The sequence below is a fragment of the Strix uralensis genome, chromosome 16, assembly GCF_047716275.1.
Source record: "Strix uralensis isolate ZFMK-TIS-50842 chromosome 16, bStrUra1, whole genome shotgun sequence".
Classification (NCBI taxonomy): Eukaryota; Metazoa; Chordata; class Aves; order Strigiformes; family Strigidae; genus Strix; species Strix uralensis.
The window spans coordinates 19,431,046-19,458,258 of record NC_133987.1 but is presented as its reverse complement, the minus strand read 5'-3'; the positions used below and the strand labels follow the sequence as shown (position 1 = coordinate 19,458,258).

The 27,213-nt window shown below is 38.9% G+C and overlaps 1 protein-coding gene across 5 annotated transcripts in view; it reads left to right on the top strand.

Moving 5' to 3' along the window:
• Nucleotides 1-27,213, top strand: part of KATNIP (katanin interacting protein) — a 66,302-nt gene that overhangs the window by 16,602 nt on the left and 22,487 nt on the right. For all 5 annotated transcript variants that reach the window (XM_074885531.1, XM_074885532.1, XM_074885530.1 and 2 more), the window contains 9 exons: nucleotides 531-694; nucleotides 2,781-2,893; nucleotides 3,353-3,467; nucleotides 3,885-4,091; nucleotides 8,170-8,310; nucleotides 14,598-15,492; nucleotides 20,100-20,834; nucleotides 21,405-21,613; nucleotides 25,421-25,484. In XM_074885531.1, the coding sequence (XP_074741632.1) occupies nucleotides 531-694; nucleotides 2,781-2,893; nucleotides 3,353-3,467; nucleotides 3,885-4,091; nucleotides 8,170-8,310; nucleotides 14,598-15,492; nucleotides 20,100-20,834; nucleotides 21,405-21,613; nucleotides 25,421-25,484 (2,643 nt within the window). The remainder of the gene's footprint in view (nucleotides 1-530; nucleotides 695-2,780; nucleotides 2,894-3,352; nucleotides 3,468-3,884; nucleotides 4,092-8,169; nucleotides 8,311-14,597; nucleotides 15,493-20,099; nucleotides 20,835-21,404; nucleotides 21,614-25,420; nucleotides 25,485-27,213) is intronic.

Below are 27,213 nucleotides of genomic sequence, written 5' to 3'. Positions count from 1 at the left end.
TCGATTTGTCTGTGATGTTTGGGAAGATTGGGATGCATATGGGCATTTTGATGACTACTTAAGTGATAAGGTCATTTATTTTGCCTTGCAAATAGCAAGTCCTGACTCCCCTTGTTTTGCTAGAACACTCTGGGGATTCCTCCAAAATAGCTGAACACCCCAGATACACTGAAAAATTCTGGTGTCCTGAAATTATATATACTTCTTTTTCAATGACCTGTTAAAAGGCATTTACATTAAATACTGGAACAAGGTAATTACAAAAAATCTTAACGCATAAAAATTATGCTTCTCATTTGTCTGTTTTCCTCCTCTTATGATACTGCTTCAGCTGTTGTCTACAGTAGATGCATCCCAGAATCTTAATATAAAACCAAATTGGAGCAATTCAGCCCCACTTGGGATGGTTACAGACTGCTAGTAAAGCCCTGTGTCAGTAACTAAATCAGATGTTTCAAACGTATGCTGCTGTAATGTTCCATACTTGTATGACTGCACAAATGAATATTCCTTCCTTCTTTTGGTGGCAGGACCATTAAGTCGACCAGAAAGACCACTTTCAGCAACTCGAAAGAATGTGTGTGAGAAGGATCCTGATCTCTCGGTTTCAGCTGTGGTTAAAGCAGTGCAAATTGAAAATGAAGTCTTGCAGAGAGATCTGCAAAGGCAGACAGTTTCGACAAGCCCTCAAAAGGTATGGGAAAATACAGAAGAGGGCTGTTAGATCGAGTAGCAAAACTCCATGAATTACAATCTCTTATACATTAAGATTGTGTATGAATGAATGATGATGCCTCTTAAGTGTAACTGAATTTGCATTATTCTTCCACACGGTGGTTTTCTTTAATCCGCTTCCTCAGGCTGGCATCCCACAACTCTCTCTTGATTTCAGGGATCACTGAGCAGCTGATAGACCAGTCACATGATATGTCTATACAGTCAAATGCACAGCTGCAGGCCCGGTTGAGGCATTTTCATTCTGGAAGTTTCTTAGACAAGATAATGTGTGATTTCCATACCAATAAATCCTGCCTTCCTACTGGACTCATGAATATGGGCACTGCTCCCTGTTAATACACGCTGTGCTTTTGGAGCAGAGCTGTCATGCACTGTTAGCTCTTAGTGAGGAGGAGCTAGTGTGGGTTTTCTGCACCAATGCATGTACATCTCTTAGCTCCAACAGCCATGTTTAAAAACAATTAAAAACTCATAAACAAAGAAAACAACAAAAATCCATTCCCTTCTGATTCAGGTCAGACCATTATTCCTTGTTAAGTTAAAGAATAAGGAGGTTTGTGTTGACAATCCTAGCTAAACTTTGAGCATTACCAATAATTCAGTTCTCCTAACAGAAATAAAGTACATAAAGAAATTTGAGCAAAAACTGAAATTTACAAAACTATCTGATATGGACAGTGTTCATGGGTTCAAAGTCTGCTTCCAGTTTGGTGTTTAGGAGACTCATTTTTATAGGAAGGAAAAGAGAGAGGCCTAGACATTCTTGGAGTTACTCATTTGAATTCTGGGTGTCCAAGACAGCTGACTACTTTAACGTAAGCTGATGCTCCCTGAAGTTGTGAGTTGGTGCTATGATGAATATATATCCAGTGTCATCGCTGAGCCAGCATTAGGTTTCTGGGGAGTTTTGGTTAGAAGCAAAGGTGAGAATGTTCTTTTAATATAGGTAAGTACTTTACATACGATTTCACCATCTAGGTCAACTTTTCAATTTTATTCCTTGTGTTTTTGAGATGTTTATAGCTTTGTGATTGAGAGAACAAATTCCATTGAATATTCTCACATGATATATCTTCTTGCTAACATTAGGACTAATTTTAACATTGTTGTGCTTAAATGAAAAATAATAAAATAATCCTTAAAATAGATGTAATTTTACCCTGACACTTGAGACAGAGTTTCAAAAACCCACTGTGAGTTTTCAGTCTTAGAGCTGACCTAAGGGATCTCCCAGAAGTAATTTATTTTTTCTTACATAATTAAGGGAATGTGGAACTTGGCCTTTGGTATCTAAACGTGTAACAATGTAGGATTTTTAATACTGAAAAAGTAATTAACTTCTAAGCATTTTAAAGTCCTACTCTTCAAAAATTACAGAAATGGAAGTGACCTAAGAACAGAAGGACTGCCATTCCTCATCTGACTAGCTGTTCACTGTGCTGAGTATTGTGTCTCTGACAGAAGTTACCAACAAATTTTTAGGAAAAATAACAGAGGGAGCAGGATATACTTACAAAGTGGGATACAGGTAGAGAAAGAGCCCATAGCACTGTAAGAACTGCAGGACTTTTCCTCTGTTTTCTCTTAGATAGTGACTACTGATAGTTCGCTATTTAAAAAAATAAATCAAGATTTTTATTCTAATAAACCTGAGCTTTTTTGGGTTTAAAAGTCTGTATGATCCTTTTTTGGAGAAGGAGGAAGTCTACGCAGACCTGTGCCAAAGCTTTGGCCAACTCTGAGTCCTATCAAATGTATACAATGAGATTTCAGACATGTATATATTTTTAAATAGTCATCAGAGAATGCTTTTACATTACTTTTCTTCCACATAGAAGATCAAGCTCCAAGCTTACATCTTTCACTGCAAATCAAGATCAATTCTGTTAAATGTACTTTAATTTAGTGTAGAGTTACAGATTAGTGAAGGTTAGCTGAGACCAGAGCTGGGCTCAGCTTATTTATTCCAGAGATGTAGATTGATACTCATTGGTATGTTGAGAACAATGTGAATGAAACATGTTAATCTTTTTCTTACTTAGAAGAAATTTTCTGTTTCATCTGTTGTTTCTGCAATGGCTGAACCTCCAGAAAAAAGAAAGACAAGGACTGCAGTCACAAAAGCTGTTGAGAGAATTTGTCCTTTTGGAAGCAGGTATATATATTTCCTTCATGGCTAGCTATCTTTTTTGAAGAGGTATTGTTCCATATACCACCAGGTGTAGTGTAGTACCACTACACCTGATAATCTCTAGACACCTGAGACATCGTGCAAGTAGTAGCAAATCAGGGAGGAGGTTCCAGCCTTGGGCCAGTCTCTGTGGTTCAGGGAAGTGCCAGCATCTCCCTCTGTTTGTCTTTGTGTCACCTATGTCTTACTTTCCCAGACTGCCTCAGAACCAGCTGAGAACTGGAGCCCAGTCTTTTAACCCAACTCTGTGTGTCTAAGGTGGGATGCTGCAACAGTTGTAATTCAGTGTGGGGGTACCTGAGATTCTTCTGTGGGGTGTGTGGGTTCATCCCATCATCTCTTCAGCTTCGCACCAACTAAACTGTTTCTTAAAAATACAAGAATTATGAGGAAGTGACACATAAATGAATATGTATGTTCCAGACAACAGAAGAAACTTCTGAAAGTCCTTCCGGAGCCTGAGAGCCATTCTGCCTGTGATAATGACATATTCCTGTCTGACAACAAATTGGAAGTAGATTCCATGTTGAGAGAGAAGGTTTGTGTATATATGCACCATAACTGATGCTTCCCAGTATTTCTGAAATAAAAATACATTGAATAATCTGTATGCCACTGCTTCTGCCCCACATCAACTAATAAACCTATGGTGGGGTAAGAGAAGAGAATTTATTACCGTTCCCTTGTTCATCAGAATGACAAAGGAATCAGACAAAGAATAGAGAGCTGTGTTCTCCTTAGGCTTTGTAAGAGGGTGATAAGTTTTCTTCTCTTAAACTGCCATAGATTTATTAGTTGATGTGGAACCCAGAATGATTGAATGTCATCCACAGAGCCTTGAGTTTGCAAGCTTTTTGCTTTTGACTCGTCAGTATTGTAGTCTTAGCAGTCTTTATTTTGTCCACATTTTATTGTTTTGTCACTTATGTTTGTGCCATATTTTGTTTTGGTCCAGATGCCAACCGGTATGGAAGTACATGATGCCATTTATGTGACTATGGAACTTCTTTCTAACTGGGGAAATCCAGTAAACGTGGGCCTGAGCGAGGTGGAATTCTTTGATTTATACAACGAAAAGATATTTGTGTCTCCTCATGATGTGGACATTCGAAATGCTGACAACCCAGGGGATTTGTGCTGCTTGGTCAATAAGAATTTAAATGTAAGACAGCTTCGTCCTGGATGGGAACATTTCTCATTATATTTCTTTAATATTCTATCACTGGGTTTTTTGTTTAGAAACGTGATTGCATTTTGAACCTGACTTGCATAACAACAATCTGATAATTAAAAAAAATACAAATATTGCTTAGTAGTAACAAATCCAGCTTTCCTGTCCAAGATGTTGGTATTCAGTTATAATTTTGTTTTAGAACAGAATTGGATTAATTTGCCTGACTTAACTGAGCAACTGGAAGGAGGCAGCTTTAACTCTGCCTCCTTATGTATTAGCTCTGTGGTATTGTCTTGGATGAAAGAACACACTCGGTTTTTAGAGTATTGTAGTGTGATCATAGTGTCTGTGGAATGAGATCACAAAACTTTAAAGACAGGGGATTTCACATTTTTACAGTATGTCTGCTGATAAACTTCAGTAATTCTTGTGATCTGAAGGTATAGGAGCTTCACTGCTAACTTCTTCCAGATGTTCAATATGAGTTTAAGTAAATTTAAGAAGGAAACATGCTTATTTTCTCCTGCCCCTGTCTTATCCTTTTACCTAGGGAATAATCATGGAAGAATAGGAATATGTAGGTAAGTAGTTTTGAACAAGAGATTAAGAAAAATGTGTGGCACGGTAAAAGTATTTCATGGCTGTTCTGTGAGATAGTAAGATGAGGAGACATGAGGTGCTTACATACTGAAGACAGTGGACAAAAGACGACTGGTATGAAATTCTGATGCTACTGAAGAGATTAGCAAATGTCCATAGTCCTTCAGACACACGTAATTTCATTTGTGCTGCACATTCACTGTGTGTCCTTTGTCTCCATGGGCCTTCAGATCTAGGATTCTAGTAAAAATTAGTATGATTTCAGTGGATGAGGATACTAAATGACTTAGTCTATTAAAAAATACAGATTCTAACTCATTTCATGCTAGTGATACTTTTCTGCTTGCAGGATGAATGAAAATAGAAAGAAGGCAAATATGCAGTATTTTGAAATTTAGTTGAAACTCAGTATGGAGTATTATTTCCATACAAATATTTTTACTTGAAACATCTTTCTTACTGTCTCCTGAAAATTGTAGTTTGGGTGTCATAAATACCCATTCTCCTTTATAGGCCATGCTCCCTGGCAGATGGCACTCGGTAGTAGTAGCAGTAGTGACTCTCAGACTTTCTAGATAATTGTAAATTATGTAGTAATATATTCATTAAGCCATTATAAACCTGTTATTCTCAGCATTTCTCATGTATTTATATGTCCCATTATTCTTAAGTAATGAGGTTTAATATTTCATTGATTAATATATTCCTTTGATTTGTGACACTGTAATCTCTCTTGAAGCTGGAAAGGTGTTGCGTGAGAGAAGATGCAATCTGGACAGGGAATGTGGTCTTAGAATGTGGATATGTGATAACTGAACTGCAGACTCCTCCAGAAGTCAAAGCAGCATTTCCAGTTTCTGTACATTTCAGATCATACAGAAAAGCTTTTGGGTGCATTAGAAAAAAACCTCAAATTAATGAATCTCCGAGCAACTAATACTTTCAACAGAATGAAAACAACATAAAAACTTACTTTGGGGAAAGCTCACTTTACCATGGTTAAAACACTTCCATCTCTGATCATTTAGATGTACATTAGTCTTTGAGAATAGACATACTCTCAGGGATTTTATTTATTTATTAGTTTATTTATTACCCTTGCAGACTGTTAAGAGGAACAATTAAATTGTGTCCTCCCTTGTACTGTGTGATATGCTGTAAAAGAAAAAAATGCCTGGCAGAACATCAGGTGCTCTCCGCTAAGGAAATAGTGCCTGATGGGATCTAATGCTTAATAAGACATAGATTAGGCAATTCACTGAAATTTTTTTCTGTAAACCTTTTTGATTCTTACATGCATATATAGGTCTTTTAAACCTCAGAATAACAAAGACAGGTAACTGTAATTCTAGAAATGTCTACAAAGCTATTTCTTCACAATGATGAACCCTCAGACCCACATCATTCCTCTGCACAGTGCTTGAGCCTTCCTTTACTCTCCATCAGCAATACCTTCAGTGCCCACACAAAGCCGTGTCTCAGGCCAGTCACCCACAAAATCTAAGACCAAAGATTTCCATTCCATTTTCATTTTTTTCCTTTGATCCAGTTCAAATGCAATTCCTACTCCTGATATATCAGGTTCACCCTGATGGTTCAAAGAACCTTTGGGCTAGATTTTTCACTGCTAGTTGTAAAAACAGTAACTCAAGACTCGAGTACATCATGTGAAGGCAAAGCCATCACCATCACTCTTACTGGTAAAACTTTAGAGTCCTCAGTCTCATGAGTTTTGGCATAGATTCATCAAGGTGCCTTCAGGTTCTGGTGTCGTGTCTTTGACGTACTGACAGAGACTGTAACACCCGTGAGTTTGCATATCCTCAGTCCTAAGCAGTTACTTCCACTGAAAGACAAAATGATCTCTACAGCTGCCTCTCCCTCAAGACACAATACTCGGCCTAGCTCTGATATGCCTCTGGAAAGACCTGTTGATCTCTCTAGAGTCCATTTTGGTGCTGAAATCTGGTGCCCTCCTGTGAAGGCACTTCTGGCACTATCTCAGTACACACCAGAACCTATTGATTTCTAGGGCATCAGGTCCTGAGTTGAGAGGTCTGGAGATGATTGCTCATCGGATGTTGTCTGCTGTTGGGAAATGATTTTTTTTAATCATTCTTGTACATAGTATGACTTCAGTAACATGATCTAGCTTTGAAGTTGATCCTGAAATTGGGTTCACACTGGGTTGAGGCCTACCCTTCATTTCTTTGATGTTAAGAGGCTTCTTTCTTTTTTAATATAGAAAGGATTAAACCTGTCTGGCACTCTTATGGCTGTTTATGCCCAAAACTGACATTCAAAGCAACAGCAGTCTCCCAAAGCTTTTTGAGAGGCCTCTGGGGCAGAGATATCGTGAACCATCAGAGCTTGGAATACAAAGATGACTGCTCTGTGAAATCGATCTATTTATGATATCTTTGAACAGACTGGCAGAGCTCTGTCCTTACCATCATTAGGCACACATCTAAAGTACTCAGTAGGAAAGTTTTGTAGATACTGCCTTCAGGAAAAACTGAAAGTCTCACTTCAAAGTGAAAGGATATGGAAAAATACCAACTTTGCATATCTACTGTGTGACTGTATGTACTCTGTATCCTTGAAAATACAAAGGGACCTAATTTATCTATTTATCTGCTAATCTTGGATCACTGAAATGTTGTCTGCCCTCATTCATCTCTGTTTTGGGGTAACATTTGACATCAAGTATATTAATATTTGACATTTTGATTCTGAAACGCTTTACTCCTTGCTTCTTTCTGAGCTGCCACACATCCTCTTCCTCCATTTCAGAACATGTAGAGGTAGCAGTTCTGAACAGTGTCCAGAATTAAGCATTCTTTGGTACTTTAAAATGTCTTGATTGTCAGTTGTCTATAAAATTCATGTTGGAAGTTTCTGTGATACCTTAGAAAATTTCAAGTGTCAAGTCCTATATATTGCCCTAAGGAATAGATCCATAAGTGAAATTAGTTGTCTGCAAAGCCTGCATAAAATAGAGGCAGTGAAATAAAATTCTATGAGATTCCCTTCTTCAGAGATCAGAAGAGAAGTGTAAGCACTTTAAAAAATTGTGAAATGATTATACAGTGTCCACTGTGCTCAGTGATCCCCTCTAGTGCCTGCAAAGCTGATCAGTTTGATTAAAATAAACTGGGCTTGCTCTGACCCTGCAGTTACAAAGCATGGCAGACTGCCTGTCATTTGTGAGCATGCAGATGTCTTACTGGGACAGCAAGCAGCTGACCTTTATCTAATTGTCAGGTGGTTGTGAGCTGTCTTACAGGCAGGAGAGTCGGATTTCCTGTTTGGAAATGAGGTTAAGGTTTTGCTCTTAACGTAGTAGATTTTATTAAATGGCTACTTTCTAATCGACGTATATTTTTCTGTGGGGTGGTGAGTTAATTAAAATATCCTGCTTTAGGAGAAAGGGTATTAGTGACAGTCTACTTCTGTGTGTTTTTAGATCACGAAGGAAAGCTTCCTTTGGATGTGCCCTTTCCATCCGCCCGTCCAACTGTACTTCGTTATCCGCAATCCCACCCGGTCACGTGACTTTGGTATATCCAAGATCAAGATTTGGAATTACAACACAACAATTCCCAGTGTAAGTAGTCTTTTCTCAACTCCTCTGTATGTGTGCTCTGCCTTGCCTAGGGAAACTCAGTTTGATCTTGTTTCCAAAAGTATGAAATAAAAGTAGATACGATTTTCTCTAATAAAATAGGGAGCTAGGAGGGGTCCATGTCTACTGTGAAATTTGCTTTTGTCTTAATGGTAAGCGGCAGCAATGTAAGTGTTCACGTTTTCATAGGCACAATGAGCATTTTCTTTCAAAGCTATTAAAGATCTCTAAAGACCTAATAAAAGGCTTGCATATTCTGTCACTTAATCCTTTACTGTGGTGAGAAATAAAGATACAAAGGTAAGTGCATCTTAATATTCAGGACTTTCAGTTGTTTTATCACAATATAAATAAATATATGTTTAAATATGTATTTTCTCATGTATATAAGTATAAATAGGTAGGCTGTTGCTCGATTTCAGTTTTGTCACTTTAATTAAAAAGTATACTAACTGTGTGTTCATAATAAAGCAAGTAATCTTGTGTTACAAGAGAGACATCTCATGGCAGATGGTCTCTTGTTTGTGTGTTTGAATGTCGCCATGAAAATTATTCTTGTTTGTACACTGCAATGTTAAGAAAAAGATCCCAGGTACTGGATCAAAGAGGATTTGCTGTCCTGGATTATAAATAAGAGGCTTTATCCCTCTGGTTTTGCTCTCATCCATGTTCTTATATAAGCACATATGGTAATTTATACGTACGGAAATGGCCATGGAAAGGACAGCTTAAACAAATTTACTATAACATGATGTATATTTATTTTCTGGAATTTTAATAGCTTTTTCTATTAAAATGTGGGCTACAGAATGTTCCATCATCATTACAGAGTGCGAGAGGAACTGCTGGTTTTGGAGGTAATAATACGATTTGTTACCAAACCTATTGAATTTAATGCAGGAAATACACATAAATGTATTTCTGTGTTTCAAGGCACTGTTTTTTAATAAACCTCTATGAGACAAACTGTAAAATCTGTTAGGAGTATAATCCCATGGATTTTGGTGGCAGTGCAGCAGTCTACACTGACTAAAGAAATGTCTCATTATCCTTAAGATGAAAGAATAATACAAAGCAGTTCTGCCTAATTCTATGGGTTTTTTTTATGAGGAAGTTTTGTCTGAGAAGTATAAAACCCAAAAATACAGTTAGCTAACATTTTTCTTCCTGCTAATGTAAATCCAGAGCCAGGTTTCTGTGTGTTTTTTTGGTAATCATTTAAACCTCCTTCTCTCCATCAAAAACCACATAAGTGAGAGGTCCCCAAGTATTTCTTCAAAAAATAGGCAAAAAATTAATTCAGGCCAGTACTTCTGTATGTTTGAGTTTTAGAACCTGAGTCTGGCAGTAGAAAAAATATGTCTGAAGGAAGCCGTAAAAGTCAGATTACATCATTGTCATAGATTCCTTGATTCATTGAATTACAAGGAAGGTCTCAGAGAATGCTTCATCTTGCTTTTATTTACTTCAGATGAGGTCTGTGAAAGAGGAGGTTATTTTTAGTCTGCAAGAAGAGATCAAATGTAAGTAAAGGCAGCCAGTTCTTTTCAAATGTCTGAAATATTCAGACATTTTGTAAATACTTGCTACAGCCTTGAAACTGCATCCTTAATTGATGCTATTAAAACTCTTTTCATAGGATCCAGTATAATGTCCATTGTCTGTCTTCACAAATCTGTGAATGCAGTTAGTACTTCAATGCATGAAGGTTTTAGTTGCTTTCCAATTGGATAATTTTCTTCTTCAAGCAGTTGCTTATATGCGTTGTTCCCCCTGTGTGTATGTTCATGTCCATTCTCTTTTTGAGTTTGAGATTTTTTTCAGTGCTGGACTGCCACTGGGGTGCATTGCTTGTAAGGATGTAGCAGCTTTGTTCCAGCAGAATTGGGTTTATAGAAGAACTTTCTCCTTCTAGTTCCTGACTTCTTTTCTATTGCTCCTTCTTTTTCACACTTCTGCGAGAAGTCAGGCAGAGGCAACTTCAAGTCCTTTGTCCAGGTGTAATTTGCAGAAAAGTGCCTCTGGTTTTAAGCTTTGTCTTTTGTGCACGAATACCACTGAAATGACCAGAAATGCTATCGCTGTTGCTTCACAGGAGAGCACTATCCCAGCAGGCACTCTGTAAGGGCTGAAGATGCAAGCTGGGAAGGAACATCAAGAGAAACTGTACAACTATTTTCACAAAATCTTTCATTTTTTTCTCTTTGACACTGATCATACCTACTTGCTTGTTCTTGGACATTGTGCCATTCTAATTATTCTTCTTTTTCCTAAAAGACCTGCTTTGGATGAAGTATTGAGTGTTTGTTTACAGGGTGGCTTCCTGATAGAATTACATACGAGGAAGGAATTTCTCCAACCTCCTCGTGCTCGAGGAGATTTCAGCAGTGGTACTAGGGAAGCTAACCGTTCTGTCAGTCTTTCCCACCACATCTGATCACTAAGCAACTGGAAGCTCAGAAGAGGAGTGGGAGGGAATAAAAAAGAGCAGTTCTTAGTCTTGTGTCTGCATGTGTTTGTTCTTGGAGTCCCTGAGATCTGTTCATATTTTTCCTCCCTGAGCCTCAGTCTGCTTAGAATTTTGGTGCAAGAGATTTTCATTAGCTCTTCTACCGATTCTTCATGAATAGATGGTTCCTCTGAACTATCAGCTGTTACTACAGGAGCTTGACCCCTACAAATCAATGGGCCCTGATGTTGTCCACCCGAGGGTGTTAGGAGAGCTGGCAGATGTCGTTGCGAGGATACTCTCCATAATCTTTGAGAAGTTGTGGAGATTGGGGGACATCCCAGAAGACTGGAAGAAGGCTAATGTCACCCCATCTACAAGAAGGGCTTAAAGGAGAATCAGGAAATGATAGGCCCATCAGTCTTACTTCAATCCCTGAGAAAGTTATGGAACAAATCCTCCTGGGGCCTGTCACAAGTCAAATAAAGCATGTGGTTGGGAAGAGCCAGCATGGATTCACCCAGGGCAAGTTGTGCTTGACAAACCTGATCGCCTTCTGCAACAGAGTAACCTGCTCGGTTGATGTGGGGTGAGGGTTGCACATTGTCTACCCAGATTTCTCCAAGGCTTTTGATACAGTTCCCCACAGCCTCCTCCTAGAGAAGCTGATGCATTATGGTCTAGACAAGTGATCTGTGTGGTGAGTGGGGAACTCTCTGCCAGGCTGCACCCAGAGGGTGGTGGGTTGTAGCTCCTTTTCAAACTGGCAACCTGTCACAAGTGGAGTCCCCCAGGAATCGATATTGGGCCCAATGTCATTTAATATCTTCATAAGTGATCTGGGTGATGGGATCAAGTGTACCCTGATGAAGTTTGCTGACGATACCAAACTGGGTGAGGAAGCGGACACCTCAAAAGGAAGAGCCACCCTGCAGGAAGACCTGCATAGGCTGGAAGAGTGGGCTGACAAGAACCTTATGAAGTTCAACACAGGCAAGTGTAAGGTCTTGCACCTGGGAAAACATCATCCAGGAGTGCAGCACAGGCTGGGATCTACCTGGCTGGGAAGCAGCTCTGTGGAAAGGGACCTGGGTGTCCCGGTGGACAACAGGCTCAACATGAGTGAACAGGGTGCGGCTGCGGCAAAGAAAGCTAATGGGATGCTGGGTTACATCAACAAGAACATCACCAGCAGAGATAAAGAAGTCATTATCTCACCCTGCTCAGCGCTTGTCAGGCCACACCTGGAACACTGTGTTAGTTTTGGTCCCCGCTATACAAAAAAGCTGTGGCCAGGCTGGAGAGGGTCCAGAGGAGGGCCACGAAGATGATCAAGGGACTGGGAAGCCGTGTGAGGAAAGGCTGAGAGAACTGGGTCTGTTCAGCCTTGAGAAGAGGAGGCTTAGGGGAGACCTCATCACCATGTTCCAGTATTGAAAGGGTGGCTACAAAGAAGACAACGACTCCCTTTTTATAAGGAGTCACATGGAAAAGACGAAAGGTAATGGGTACAGGTGACTCCTGGGGAGATTCTGATTGGACAGAAGAGGAAAATTTTTCACAATGTGAACAATCAGCTAGTGGAAGAATCTCGTCAGGGAAGTGGTGGATTCTTCAACATTGGAGAGTTTTAAGATTCGGCTGGACAGGGTGCTGGGCCATCTTGTCTAGATTGTGCTTTCGCCAGGAAAGGTTGGACCAGATGATCCTTGAGGTCCCTTCTAACTTGGGATTTTATGATTAATGCCTGCCCATGTTCAGCTGTCTTTATTGTCCTAGAAATGTCTGTACCTTTGGCTGGTTCATCTTAATGCAGTTTGGGCACCTCTTTTGCTTCCTACAATACCTATCCCAGACATTCCAAAACATCAGAGAGTGGGAATTCATTTCACACTGAGTGGAATAGTAATTTTGAAGTGACTGGCCCTTTTCTGTGCTTGACTGTCCCTCTTTCAGGGAGAATAATCTCCATCATCTCATTTTGTGATGTTTTCTCTGTCTACATGTCCTCCTACAGTACTGGTGAGATTCATTTCAAAACATGCTGTCCTTAAGAGGTTGCTGATTTTAATACTTTTCAAAATATACATGTTTATATTTCTGTGGTTCCATGCAGTTTGTATCTGTTCCCAGGTAAAAATACAGAACTAAGGTTTGAGTATTCCTAACAGCAGTGGAGGCTAGGCTGTCATGTAGTAATGTTGCAGTTATCCCAAATACAACTGTGAATATCCAATATCTCTAACATTTAAGGAGGACATTAACAGTCCAGACATACAGAGATTCAAAAGATAACATTACTTGGGCATCCTGATGGTCTTTCTCTTCCCCATCATAATTTCAGGCAAAGTCATGTAGTTAGTTTTAATATATATAATTATTAAAGTGTTTTGATCCCCAATTATGTTAATCTAGCAGTGTCCTTGTTCAAGGGGAAAAAATATCACATTTTATGGCCAAATGCATCAGTACAGACATACAGCACTTTATGATACTCTAGGAGTAACACAGGCAGCCATGACATAATGGCCAATTAAACTGGGTTTACAGCTGTTCTCTGAGAAGTTAGTGAAGGTTATCTTTTTCTATCAGGAATGTATCAGGAATGTGTCTTGCATTCCTACACCTACTCCTCTCCCTCAACCACAGCTTTCTTGTTATGCCTGCACCTTCTGGTTTTCCCGCTCTGTGGGTCCATATTACATTTTTTGCCTTATACATGTTATTATTTGGAAAGCAGTAGAAAGGAAGCTATAAAGACTTGCAAGCTGTAAAGAGCGCATACAGTAGTGAAGAACTGGAGACACTTGTGCTTGAAGGTGATGGAGTAACTGGTTTAGGCTGGGAGCAGAGGAAAATTTAAATCAGTATTCCAGGAGAACTGACATCCAGGAGATGAGCAAGAGGGATGAAACTGAAGCTTCTCACTTTTCATGAAAAACTTCTCAGTTTCCATGAAAATAAGGAAAGAACAGAGAGTCTTTAAAGACTCCACATGATGGACATGTTATGTAGAGGGCAGAAAGGAGATGGATTTTGTCTCATCTTCTATATTTTCTTTGAAGATACCAGTATTTTTGTCAAGAGGGAGAAAAGGTTAGATGGAAATGATAAGGAGAATAGAAAAAGCATTAGTTCCAACTTCAATGGAATGCAAAAATCAGGTTTTAGTGGGTGCCACAGAAAATGAGAACATAATGTTGTGAGCGGCAGAGTTGTGTCTGAGATAAAAGCTAGTTAAGTGTTGGAATAGGCTATCAAGGCAGATTATTTGAAAACTGTTAAAAACAGATTTCTTCACAATAGTATAGGTTATTTTGCTTTCTTCAGTGGAAAGAAGTGGACCTGATGATGGGGTTTTATGTCCTTTCTAGTCCTGTTTTTCTATAACTCTTTGTAATTGTCTTTAACTCAAGTGGCTTTGATCTGGGTGGTTGTTTGCTGTGGAACATGTCACGAAAGTGGTGAATCTTAAAGATGCTGAAGCAAAACACACCTCTGGAATTTATATCCTGATCAAATATAATTATACTTAATCTAGGCTTCTTTGCTCAAGCTTTTCTAAATTTTAAGCCTTGTCAACTGGAATGGTTCACAGTAGTGTCTAGCACAGTTTTTAGTCCTATTAAATAAAATCTTAAATACTCCACAGTATTTTTCAGTTGTTTGAGCTTTTGATTAAAAAGTGGTCAAAAGCATGATACTGATATGGGGTTTTAATTGTTTACATCTGTTTATTGGTTAAGGGTCAGAGTTCCAGAACAGTGATATCTGATGCTTGAACAGCATAATTGAAATCTGCATACTTTTATTTTTGTAGGACCTTGATGTTGGAGCAAAGAACGTGAAGTTATATGTTGATGAGAACCTTGTATTTGATGGTGAACTAGAGAGAGCCTCTGGAGATCTCACTGACCATAGCACTACAATTGACCTTACAGATCACAAGCAAGATATTGCTACATATTCTTCAAATGAAAGTAAAGAAGTAAATGCACCTGCAGTCACAGAGAAGAAAGCAGACCAACATTTTAAGCGCTTACAGTCAAACAGTACTTTACTAAACTGGGAATCTCTGCCAGAAGAAAATCTTCTTGAACATAAGATGAACTCATTCAACTTTACAAAGAAAAATTTGTCTGAGTTGGAGGATGATCTAAAAGTGTTGCCATCTCAAGTTTGTATAAAAGATGCCAAAGAGAATGCAACAGTACAAGCAGTTACGGAGCATGTTCAATCTGGTGGTGAACTCACTTTGAACGAGCAAATGGAAAAGCTAACAGGAAGAAAATTGTCTGATTCTACAGGTGCAGTTCCTTCTTGGTTACAGTCACCTTCCCAAATAACAGAGAATAATCAAGATACTTCCAGTAAGCAGAAGCCTCCCTGGCTTGCTACAGAACATTGTTTAGGCTTGAGATTTCAAACGCAGTCAGATGGCATCATGAAAAACTTTTCAGATATGACTAATGAGGATGTCAAATGTCGAAGAAATGAACTGGGAAGATCGAGTAGTAGAAATGCAAATGGAGATGAGAGATCACAACTGCTAACCACAAAGGATGGTGATGAGGGCTTGGACATTTGGGAACCATTTTCTAACAAAATTTGCTGCAGCTTACAGCACCCTGCAAATGGAAGGAGAAGTGTCAGATATGCAAAAAAGGCAGGATTAAACACTATAAATCTTGGAGGTGATGATTCCGCTCTCAAAGGTAAGAGGTCACAACAGCAACCTTAGTGCAAGTGCAGACATATTCTCCATTTTGCAGAAGCACAGAATCATTTAGGTGGGAAGGGACCTCTTGAGATTCCTGGAGGTGTAGACAGGGGGATTTTAGTTTTGCTTTTTGTAGTATTCAGTTTTTCTTATTCATACTACAACAATGCTCAGAGTCTCTCTCCTTGTCCTACACCTCATGTGAAATGCTCTTCTTCTGAAAAATTTACAATCTGAGTTAGTGCTTATAAATTTATTTGGAGAAGATTGAAGACTAAATTTCAATAAATTATATTCTAAAAATTGGCAGTCCTGCAGACAGCAAATGTTTACTAATATCAGTGAAACTCTGCAAAAAGATAAAGTGGGACCTCAAGGTAGTGAGTAAATTTACAGTTTATTTGTGTAGTAGGTTTTTGTTTGTATAGTATGTTTGTGTCTTTCCCAGTGAGAATATATGCTGAATATATTTATTCAGTGTGAATGAAAACTGTCCTTATTTTCCCTTCTCTGCTCATGTCGTTGCATACCTCTTTCAAACCTCTCCCGCAGACATCTCTGCTTATTTATGAAGAGTTTTCTAGTAAATTTAGCTGTTATCTACTCCATGCTTTGGATAATCCTTGTCATCCTTCTTCAAACCTTTTTTAGTTTGCCTGGATCCTGTTGGAGGTGGAGAATCCAGATTTGTGTAGCTGTGTTCTGCCTCTGGCAGTAGCCAACAGTGTGTCCCCAGGGAGGAGTATGAGAATTGCACAAATTCTGAAGTTCCTGCTCTCTCCCAAACTCTGGCAATCTATGGCTAAGAAATTTTCTAGGTGTGGGGTAATATTTTTGTGCTTAACAACTGTAAATAACACATGAATAGAATTTCTTAGCCACATGTTCTACTTAGTCTCGCTTTTAACCAACTTTTTTGGATTTCCTTTGCTCCGGATATATTTTTAACCTCCCCTTTTCAGTTTCGAGCCATGTGTCACTCTGTCTCTTAGTTTTTAGATCCTTCATAGCCCTTCTTTGGCATTCTTTAATTCTTCAGCATTCAATAACTTGTCTCAAATGAAGAGAGTCTGGCAGAATAAGGACGACAAGGTCCAGGGAATTGGAAAAAGAAATACAAATTGAAATTTTGGGACTGGTTTAGCATCAGAAAAATTTACATGAAAGTGTAGCTTGCTGTATATTGTATTTGGGTATTTACATTAAAGTTATGGTCATAAGGGACAGGAAATATGCCAAAATACAAGAATGCCAGTTCCAATTCTACAGCAGGTACTCCATGAATTTTTTGGACAAAGGTGAGGAAAATCATTCTTATTAAACTTAGAATGTCTGAATTTTTCCTTCTCTGCCCCTCTGTGGAGAAAACAGCAATTTTATAAGTATATCTGAAATTATGCCTCAAAGAAGAAAAAAGTACGGAAGTAGTGGGAATAACTGCCATCTTCCTTTCACCCACCTACTCACTGCAGCCCATTTGCTGTTTCACACATTTTACCATATCTCTGTTAGATGAAAAACTTGTCGACATTATGGAAACTGTATATAAATCCCACCTTAGTAATTTCTGTTCAGTTGTAAAAACTGTAACAATTTAGGAGTTCTAATGTAAACTATAAGATGAGGGTTATCACGATTCTAATGATAATGGCCTCTAACTTTGCTCAGAGCAGGTTTTGTCATCTGGTGCTTAAAACTCCCAATACATGTTTGTCCCTGGGAAAACTGCATGCCATCTAGCAGCTTTTATTCTCTCTGTACTGTACTGTGCAGGGTAAAGCCATCTTCAAAGTGGAGCTGAGTGAGCATTAACAACAGGGAAACAGTTTTAAGTGTTTCCCTAAGAGTGGTGAATTTTAATCGGGATGGGGCTAGGGGAACTGCAGTTTCCCAATAGCAGTATGTGACAAAGGGGAGGCTGCACAAGCTCATATGCAATGTCACAGCACACCTTTGGTCACTAAATGAAGCATAATGAGAACAACAGACATTAGAAATAGCACGTACGTGCATACTTGGTTTGAGTTAATGTTGCTATTAAAAACATACAGTTTTTCTTTGAAAACTGGTTTAATGTGCAAAGGAAATGATAGAAGTATGCTGATAAAATTTGCAAATAAGATATAATTTGGGGTATTATGAGTTAAGAAGATTGAAGAACTGCACAGAGAGATGAACTTGAGGACTGGAGTAGTAGCAATGGAATGCAATTCAATAGTACTGCTTGCAGGGTCATTTGGGGACTAATAACAAAAAAATTAAGTTGTAAGCTGAGTAATCGTCAGTTGCAAATGACTGAGGAAGAGAAGGATCTTGGTTGAGTAGTTGATACAGATTGACTATGAAATGCTCGTGTGACGCAGGCGTGATTATAGCAGTGCACTCCAAGGATGTATCAGCAGAGGCATTTCTGTTAGTTAGGGAAATGTTAATATCTCAACACAGGCACTCGTGAGATGTCAGTTGGAAAACTGCAGTTCTGATCATCCATTTTCAGGAAAGCTGATTACAAAGTGGAACAGATACAGAAGAGAGCTTTTAGAATGATTTGGGAAATGAAGCGTGTGATTGCAGCATGGAAATATGATTGCTATTTATAACTGCAGGGAGTAAAAATGAGATTAACACAACAGAGGGAGAAGAAAGGTGTTTTTTTTAAGCTAGTGTTGCCCCAAAATGTAATTTCCTGAAGTTTTGAGAGGAGTTGTATGTGTGTTGCCATCAGAAGCAGGACAAGGGACTTGGTGATTCAAGACAACCCTCCTAAACCCACAGGGCAGATGCATGTGTGAGTTGTCATTATTTCTGGACTTTGGGATAGCATCCATCATACAATCCTCTCAGGCATGCGGAAGGCTGGGAATGTGTCTGTAATATCTGTAAGTGAAATACTCTTTATCTACAGGCAGAGTTTATTGTTCACATGGCTCCAATAAAAATAATGAATTTTAGATTAAAAAAAATGCCAAACTCCCTAAGCCTTCAGCCCTTGACCTCTGCTTTTGGCCCCTTCTCTGCTTTCCTTTCAGAGCTCCACTTCTGGTGTCACTCCTTAATGCAGCTAACAAGCCTGTTAACCTCCCATTGAAAATCACTCCCATTGAACTGCTGTAGAAGTGCTTCAGAGTTGTAATCTCTGTACTGCTTAAAGCTCTTAACATTAAAAAAAGTTAAAAAAAAAAAATGGAAAAAACCTCCAAAACAAGGAAAGCCAGTGGATGTCAACTACACTTCTGTACATGCTCCTCCTGAAATTCTCAAGCTTTGTCATTTTAAAGTGGTGAATTTGACATTGTAAAGTGGTGATGCAGTATCTTCGTCAGGTAAATTGTGAGGCTCTGGGAAGTACTGTTTGGGATCACCCACCCCATGAGTATCCATATGGACAATGGTTTGAACAAGGAAGTGACTTATAAATGTCTGTTGTTCTCTGAAATATGTGCCTTTGCTTCCTATCAGTGTTTCCCTTGTGGGGTAAGGAGGAATGGCCAGGTTGGTCTCCAGCCTTTCATTCTGGAAGGCAACCCTCTTTCAGGTAGTCTCCCATCTGCTTCAAAATTCTTATTTTTTCTCACTTGTCCCCAGTGTCAATGGTTATTGTCCATAGGTAGATTAGGAACATTGCCTCTTTCCCAGCATTTCCAAAAACAAAGTTAAAAGTTAGTCTTGAGCAGTCTTTTGGGAAAATGTTATTTTGCATTTTACAGCAATTGGCATTTATTCTTGATAACCATTTGTTTTAGTATCCACTCAAGGATATTGTACAGAAGTAAAATCTAGCCCATGGGCCTGTAATTGTTTAGAACTCCACTTGCTTTTCTTCATTTATTTGAAGAAAATATGTAAGTGACAGCTTTATTGAAAATCTTTGCTATTATCTGCTCTTAATTGTTTTGAGATGGAAATTAAGGAGCTCCCCAGTGCAGTCGCAAGGAGAGCATGCTTTGCTCCCACTGTGCCCCTCTAACTTGTTGTTCCCACTGTGTTCCTGTTAGATACGTTGTCATTATTCCCCTTCTACATCTCACACTAGCTGGAAAGTGAGAAAAATATTTTGGACATTACCTGCATAGAATGCGATGCTCACCTCATCCTCCTTGTGTGCTGAACCTACTTCTTTTCTCACCAGTTTTCTTTATATACACATGGCTGATTTTGACAGAAGGCACTAGCTTTTCTCTATAATGCTTTAGAAACTTAACCAATTCAGCCATTTCCAGCTGTGTGAAAGATCTGCAGAAGTGCAGACAGATGATTTAAACTATTGTGACAGCCACACAATAAGTATCACTGGGCAAAATCCCAATTTCTCTAAGTGTTGGGTGAAGAATTCGCAGTCTGAAACTTAGTTGCATTTTGTATCTTGGCATGTTTTGAAGTGCTCTGCTCTTCAATAGTTAAAAGTGATTGTTTTCGTTATGTCTAAATGGAGAAGGGCAATTGGGACATGTAGCCTTCATAATAGGGAGGCGATACAAAAGATACAGAATTTCACAGTAAGGGAACACAAATATGACCAGCATAATTCTGGAAAGTCCGTGTTGTGGTGGTTTGCTTCCAGTCCTGTTTATGCATTAAATGCCTATGTAATGTTGTTTTCAGATGAAGACTTTTCTATCAAGGACATAGCAACCTCCAGAGCAAAGTGGCACAATGAACAAGAACACACTCTGCAGGAGTCCTGGAACTCCCTGGTAAAGTTTAATTATTCCCATCGTGGCCGAATCTCTAACATGGATTTTCAAGGGGATATCTTTGATGAGTTTCTCCATCAACAGAAAATCAACCGGCCTGGAGAATATCAGCAAATGAGAAAAGAGGGACTACAAACACTACCAAAAAGGCCAGAAGAAGAAAACTCTATGGAGGCACATGACGGAAATGATTTTAAAATTCCTGTTTTACCTTATGGCCAGCACTTAGTGATAGACATTCAAACAACATGGGGAGACAGACATTATGTTGGTCTTAATGGAATTGAAGTTTTCAGTTCTAAAGGAGAGCCTGTTCAGATTTCAAAAATAACAGCTGAACCACCTGATATAAATATTTTACCAGCTTATGGCAACGATCCCAGAGTAATAACCAACCTAATTGATGGGGTAAATCGGACGCAGGATGATATGCATCTCTGGCTAGCACCATTTACCCCTGGAAAACCTCACTTTATCTTTATTGACTTTGCAAATTCCTGTCAAGTAGCTATGATTAGGATTTGGAATTATAATAAATCTCGCATACACTCTTTCAGAGGTGTGAAAGACATTATAATGGTGTTAGATGAACAATGCATCTTTAAGGGAGAAATTGCGAAAGCTTCAGGAACGTTGTCTGGAGGTATGCTATCGTTTCTTATTTTCTTTGTGGAAACAGCAGTACAATACAAACAAATACATTTAGCTTGTTTGTTATCACTTTCCCCTTCAAAGCAAGCTGGCACTTTGTATAGTATTTAGCCATTTTAATTTCAAAATGTAATGCAAAACCCACTAATGCATTCTTCAATGATACTGTGAATTTTAGCAGCATATAGAGCTAATCCCTATTCTGAACGATGTCTTAGCAACAAGGCCATATTTCAATAACATCAGATAGTCACTAAACATTTAACAGTTGCAGATTCTGACTTGCCTTCACAGATATAGTCTTTTGGAAAAGGTGATGGAGAAGCTTTTTCCCATTTTCTTTTATATGTATTTGAAATTTGGCTTTCTCTAGGGTTTTCTGCTGTGCAGTATAAGTTTGAGAATGAACATACTAATTATATCAGTTGTCAGTATCAATTTACCATATATTATCTTTAAACACTACTGCAAATTAAATGTAAAGAAGGACCGAAAATAGTTTTTATCACTCTATATATTCTTTTGTATGGTTTCTACATTTAATGCTGTATGTTGCCTTCAGCTCCAGAGCACTTTGGGGATACTATATTGTTCACTACTGATGATGATATTCTTGAAGCTATATACTGCTATGATGAGACATATGATGGAGAAATGGAAAATGCCAGCTCCTTGAGATACGAGGAAGAGCTAAAGAGGCCAACAACTGCTGATAGGGAGGGAGATGAAAGACCTTTTACACAAGCGAGGTTAAGAACAGAGGATCAACAGGTAGGGGCCTCTGTGTTCAGAACTCTATAAATGTCTTTCTGAAACACCACATGGAAGTGATAGACACTGATTTCCATGATGGAGTAAAGCTCTGCAGAAGAACTAATACAGCTATTTGTCTATTTTGAAGCATTTTTTTTTTCACCAGCTCAATAATTTATGTGATTGTTTTAAGTCCAAAAGGTCCTCCAAATTTTGTTTTCCCTGATTAGTTAATAAGACTGCAAGGAAGACCATACTGGATTGTATGTATGTATTTTTTTTTACTTACTTGGACAGAGATTAGAGGGAAGTCTTTTTGATTTAGGTACTCCTGAAGGTTTATGCCACTGTCAGTGATTTTTACCGTATGGTAATTCATGTAATGAGTAGCTGTGGTCCCTGTCATTCCAAACCAAAGATTTTTCCATGTTTTCCACACAGAGTATACTCTTGCTAGTTTCCTCCTCCACAAATCAAGTATTTTATGTGAGAAGGATCTCCCCCTTTCAACCCTCCCCTTATTTTTTCCTCTTTCCTCCTTTGAGAAGCATCTCCACAGGTCTGTGTGCATTTTGCAGCACAAAAATACTCCTTTACTGTTCTATGCAGTAGGTATTTTACTGCTTGGAGGAAGGCCATATTTTGAAGTACTGGAGTCTTGCCTCATACCATTCCAGCCCAATGGTCCAGTGTCTGGGCAAAGATCCCACAAGATTTTTTGCTCAGGATGGTGTGGGGCAGTCTTTGACCTGATTTCCATGAAATCTTCTACCTTAGACTCTTCATGAGCACCTGCTGTTGCTTCAGTGAGGTTATCTTTTTCTAGGGGATACACTCTTACTTGTAAATCTGTGAGGACATCCAGAGCTGAATCAATCCAAATTCCAGCTGGTTTAGCTAAAGTGCTCCCAGTGATACATGGTTCCTAATGTGCTGTTGTCAAGCCTTCCTGTTCTGTCTTGTCCTCTTTTCCTGGTGGCTTATAAGACAAAGGGAAACATCACGATGTTGGAATTTGATCTCTCTTGAGATCATGAGTCAGTGACTCTAACCCTTTGACTTCACCAGTGTTTGTTACCACTGGAAACAGTAATCCTGGTCCCATCTTTGCTGGTGGTATCGCAGGCACCTTATGCAGTGCAGGGTTTCATGAACAAAAATTGAAGTTCACCTTTCTTTTCTTGATCACTTGTTTATTGTGAGCATTCACCAGGACCTCTTCCATTGCAGAAGCCTGGACCTGGACTGTCTGGTCCTTACTCAGAGCCTCTGCCTTTTATTTTGCTGTTCATCTGTGATGCTCTTTATACTCCTTTTCTAACTCTGAAACACGCTGTATCAGCAAGGGACTAACAAAAGCTATTGTGACTGAGCCATTGATCTCCCTGTCATTCTGTATTTGCTGGTACCATCAAGATTTTGTAGATGGATGCATATCAGAATGATACAGATCTACTGGATGATTTGTCTTCCCAGCATAACGTTGTCATTCAGACTCATAATGGGTTTGAACAGTCTGTACCTGTTGATCATCACCCTTTTTGCCTTCAGCATGTTCAGTCGATGAAACAGTGTTTTACTGCACTGACTACAGAACTTTTCAAAAGCTTTTATAGAAGTGTCTTACTATCTTGTCAATATTATCCATGGTCATCTGTCTGTCCCATGAATTCAGTAATCCTTAACATGTCAACTTTTATAGCAGGTCGGACCTGTAATGAGTGCACTTGACCCAACCCTGACTGTGGCCAATAGTAGATGCCTAGGGAGAATGTAAGAATAGAGCAAACATGCAGCGATATTTCTCTGAAACATTCATCCAGTCCTTAGAAATTTGTCTCACAAGGGCTTTTTGACTTAACTTTGTGTTTAGTATCCTGCCATGGATTTTTATTGCATTAATTCATCCCCTAGCTTTTTGAACCCATGTGCACTTTTACAACTTACAGTGCTCTGGGGTGAGTTTCCCCACTTAACTTGCGTAGCACAGAGAGAACCTCTTTCTATTTGTCTCTAGGTTCATTTAATGTCCCCTAGTTTTTGTGTTGGAAGAAACTAAACAATTATTCCCCATTCCCTTCTTCAAGCCACTCAAGATATTTATCCTCTCTGTTACAATCCCTTCTAAATCTCTCATTTCCAGAATGGTTAGTCCTACTTTAGTTATTCCTCACATGAAAGGTGCTATGCAGTATGGTCAGCTGTAGGAGCATGGTAATACTTTCTACTTTTTATTGCTTTTCCAATAATTATGGTGGTATTTTGTTCAAGCTGTAAGGATCTAAGAACACAGGTAGGACAATGTTCACAAGCATAAGTAGTTGAAATAGTAGAAAATTAGACCATAACTGAAAGAAAAGATAGTGGACACCAGTGGAATGAAGGGATCTAAGTAGCCAAGATGTGAGGAAGAGGGAGAAAAAGAGGTGATAAGGTGGTTTGGCACAGATGGTTTACAGCCTGCAAGGGAGGGCATTATTCTGCATTCTATAAAAGCAGTATTTTTATTGTGTCCATGGGTTTAGATATTCAATAGAGCTGCAAATTTTAATTTCCAGCTGGTCTTTTAAGTTGTTCTGAGAAAAAAACATGGCATCAAAGATGGAGGCACTGTTTCGTGAGGAAGGTACCCCCAATACGAGGGTGATTTCCTGTTTCTGTAGGTTATCCGTGTGTCTTTGAACAAGAACTGTGCACTGAAATAGTTTCACCTACTTAATTACCACAAGGACATTTGCTACTACCTGAAGTATATTGCAGTCTGGGAACATAGAAGATCCAGGATGTCAGTGGTTATACTGCAGAGATCTAATATAACAGTAGGAGAAAAGTGTTGACAAGTCTATTTTTTCTAGGCACAATGTAGGTCCATTTGATGTATTCTGGATGACAGGAAGGCTACTTCTAATGATGAATGAAACTATAGAGAAGGAGTCTGGACTTCTAATCTCCTATTTGGCTTTTTGAATACTAATGAAGATTGAGCTGATATTTTTGTAGAACTACTTACAATAACGCCAAGATTTCATTCTAATCTGCTATTATTTTGTTTGGAGCTCAATACTGTATATGTAAAGTTAGGATTGTTTTCCTCATGTGTAGCATTTTTACATTTACCTACAGTGAACATAATTAGCCGTTTTATCATGCACATTCAATGAAGTGAAGTCTTATCTGCAACCCTTTGCAGTTATCTTTTGTCTTTGCTATCCTAATTGCCCCAGTATGATCAGCAAATTTTGTCATCTGTTTATTCATTTTCTGGTTTGCTATGCTGAATAGCTTAGGCTGTTATTAATTAGTGTTGTCAAAGAACAAATGCAAGCTTTTGGACAAGTTTGCTTGTTTGTTCTGCCCCTTAATTCTTGAGAAGAAATTGTGGTGGCACTCTCTGAGGTCTTAACTTCCTTCCAGACTTCTTGTCTCTGCAACATATTTGCAACATGTCGTAAATACAGCGTATTATCATTTGCTAATGGCGGTCTGCAGGTAAATAAGAGTGACTTAAACATTTCAACCTCTTTGAGAATAGGGAGTCTCCCATTTAACACTCGTATGTGCATGAAAAAACACCCCTAATAGTCGTGACTTTCTAAGGATCCAGATGATTGTCTACATTTTGGGTCATGTTTTCAATTATTTGCAGGACGGCCTGCATAGTGAGGCAGTGGGGAGATTGATATATAAAAGGCTGGGTGTAAAAAAAAACAAAACCAAAGAAACAGACAAAAAAATCCCACCGAAAAAAAATTCAGTTTATAAACAATATTTCTGTAATGTATATATGATATGCATGTTCATTGCACCTGTTGGTTTACTTTTTAGGTTCAAGAGCCAGACCCTCTCTCTGAATGTATATCCAAGGAATCAGGAATATTTACTGGAAAATGTAAGTTCTTATATTCACTTCTTGCTTAACCACCCTCCCCCCGAACATGTTACCAAGGAGGATCTAATTTGTCAGAGCTGTACAGAACTTTGTGACAGATGTCAGGTCTAGAATAAAGAAGAGTAATTGAATATTTAATGCTGAAGCTTTGTTTACTATGGCATTTAGAACATTGTATTGTAACAGTTGGCTTTTAATCTCAGAAAAATAACACTAGCCATTTGCCTAGTCCCTGAATGGGATTTGTAATAGCTATGTCCCTTACCTAGTAATTCTCTCCCAATCCTATGTATTTATGTAGACTGATTGAATTTCTTAGATCAGATTGGCAATATAAACCCTACAGTAAAGCTAGACCAGAATGTTATATCCATACTTAAAGTACCTGATTTGTTTATTCTGTACAAAAAAACTCTCTGTGGGCCTTTAAATTATTGTCTGGAGAGCTTCTGGATGGCCCAGAAGTTTTAGTATCAGTTCCTGGTCCTTTGACCAGCGCAAGAGAAATTGGGTTGTTGCGCCTGGCATAAAGTCTTTAGCAACCTGTGATGTGCTCTCTGAAAATACACACAATGCTGTGGCTTAGTCAGCCACATCTGTGAACTATGCCTGTGATCTGTGATCTATGACCTGTGAACTATATCTACATCTCTGAACTTTACCTATGAACCTGTCCATGATCAATTCCTATCTGTGAATTTAAGATTCCTTTCCTTCCTCCAATTTCTCAAAGTAGGTGAAAAAGATAGTGAGGGTGGTTCAGAGCTCAGCAGATGCAGTCTCTCACACTGACAAGATATTGTTAATCAGCTGATTGGACTAACTTGTCTCTACCAGACAAAGAGGTCCTGATTTCCATGAGTTCTTGCAGGGAAAGAGCAGGAGAAAGCTAGTTGTATTTAAGGGAGGATTTCCATGTCTTATGAAATGCAGAGAAACTCCAATTTAGTCTCTTATACAGAAAAAAATTGCCATTAATTGCTACAAAGGACTATCTTTGAATGACCTTGCACAAAAGCAAAAAAAACCCTAGAAGGTACAATCTCATTTTTGCCAATGATTTCTTCATACCCTGTCCTGCCTGTGTATATTGTTCCTTGTTCTCCTTATTCTGTGGGGTGGTCCCTTAGACCTGGAGTGAGAGTCCTCTTGCTGGGAAATTACTGAGAATTGTGCAGAACTTAGGATCAGTACTGCCTTCTTCATCTGGGACTCCTGGTAATAAATTGTGCACAGAGTCCCTGAGGATTTGTATCCTTGACCTGTTGTAGGTAGTTTTCAACTCTTTCATCCTGCTACCTGTCATGATGTCAAGGAGAAATAGTGCCTCAAAGTGTGATGATCACTGGTATAAAGTCCAGCTAGTGGCTAGTTACTAGAGGGATCAATATTACTATAGTCTATACTGATTGATGTCTTTTTTTTAAAGAACTTGGATGATGGGATGAAGTACAATCTCAGCAAGGTTGTGGATTATACCAAACAGAGGGGAGTGGGGGGACAAGGCTGTTCTTCAGAGGGACCTCAGCAGGCTGAAAAAATTACAACCTCATGATGCAACCTAATGTAACGTCATGAAGTTCAAGGCAAATGCAAAGACCTGTGTGTGGGATGTAATAACCCATGCTACAGGACAGGCTGGGGGGGCAACTAGCACAGAAAGCGGCTTTGCACTGAAGGGCCTGAAGTCCTTGTGAGACCACATGTTGAACAAGAGTCAGCAGTAAAG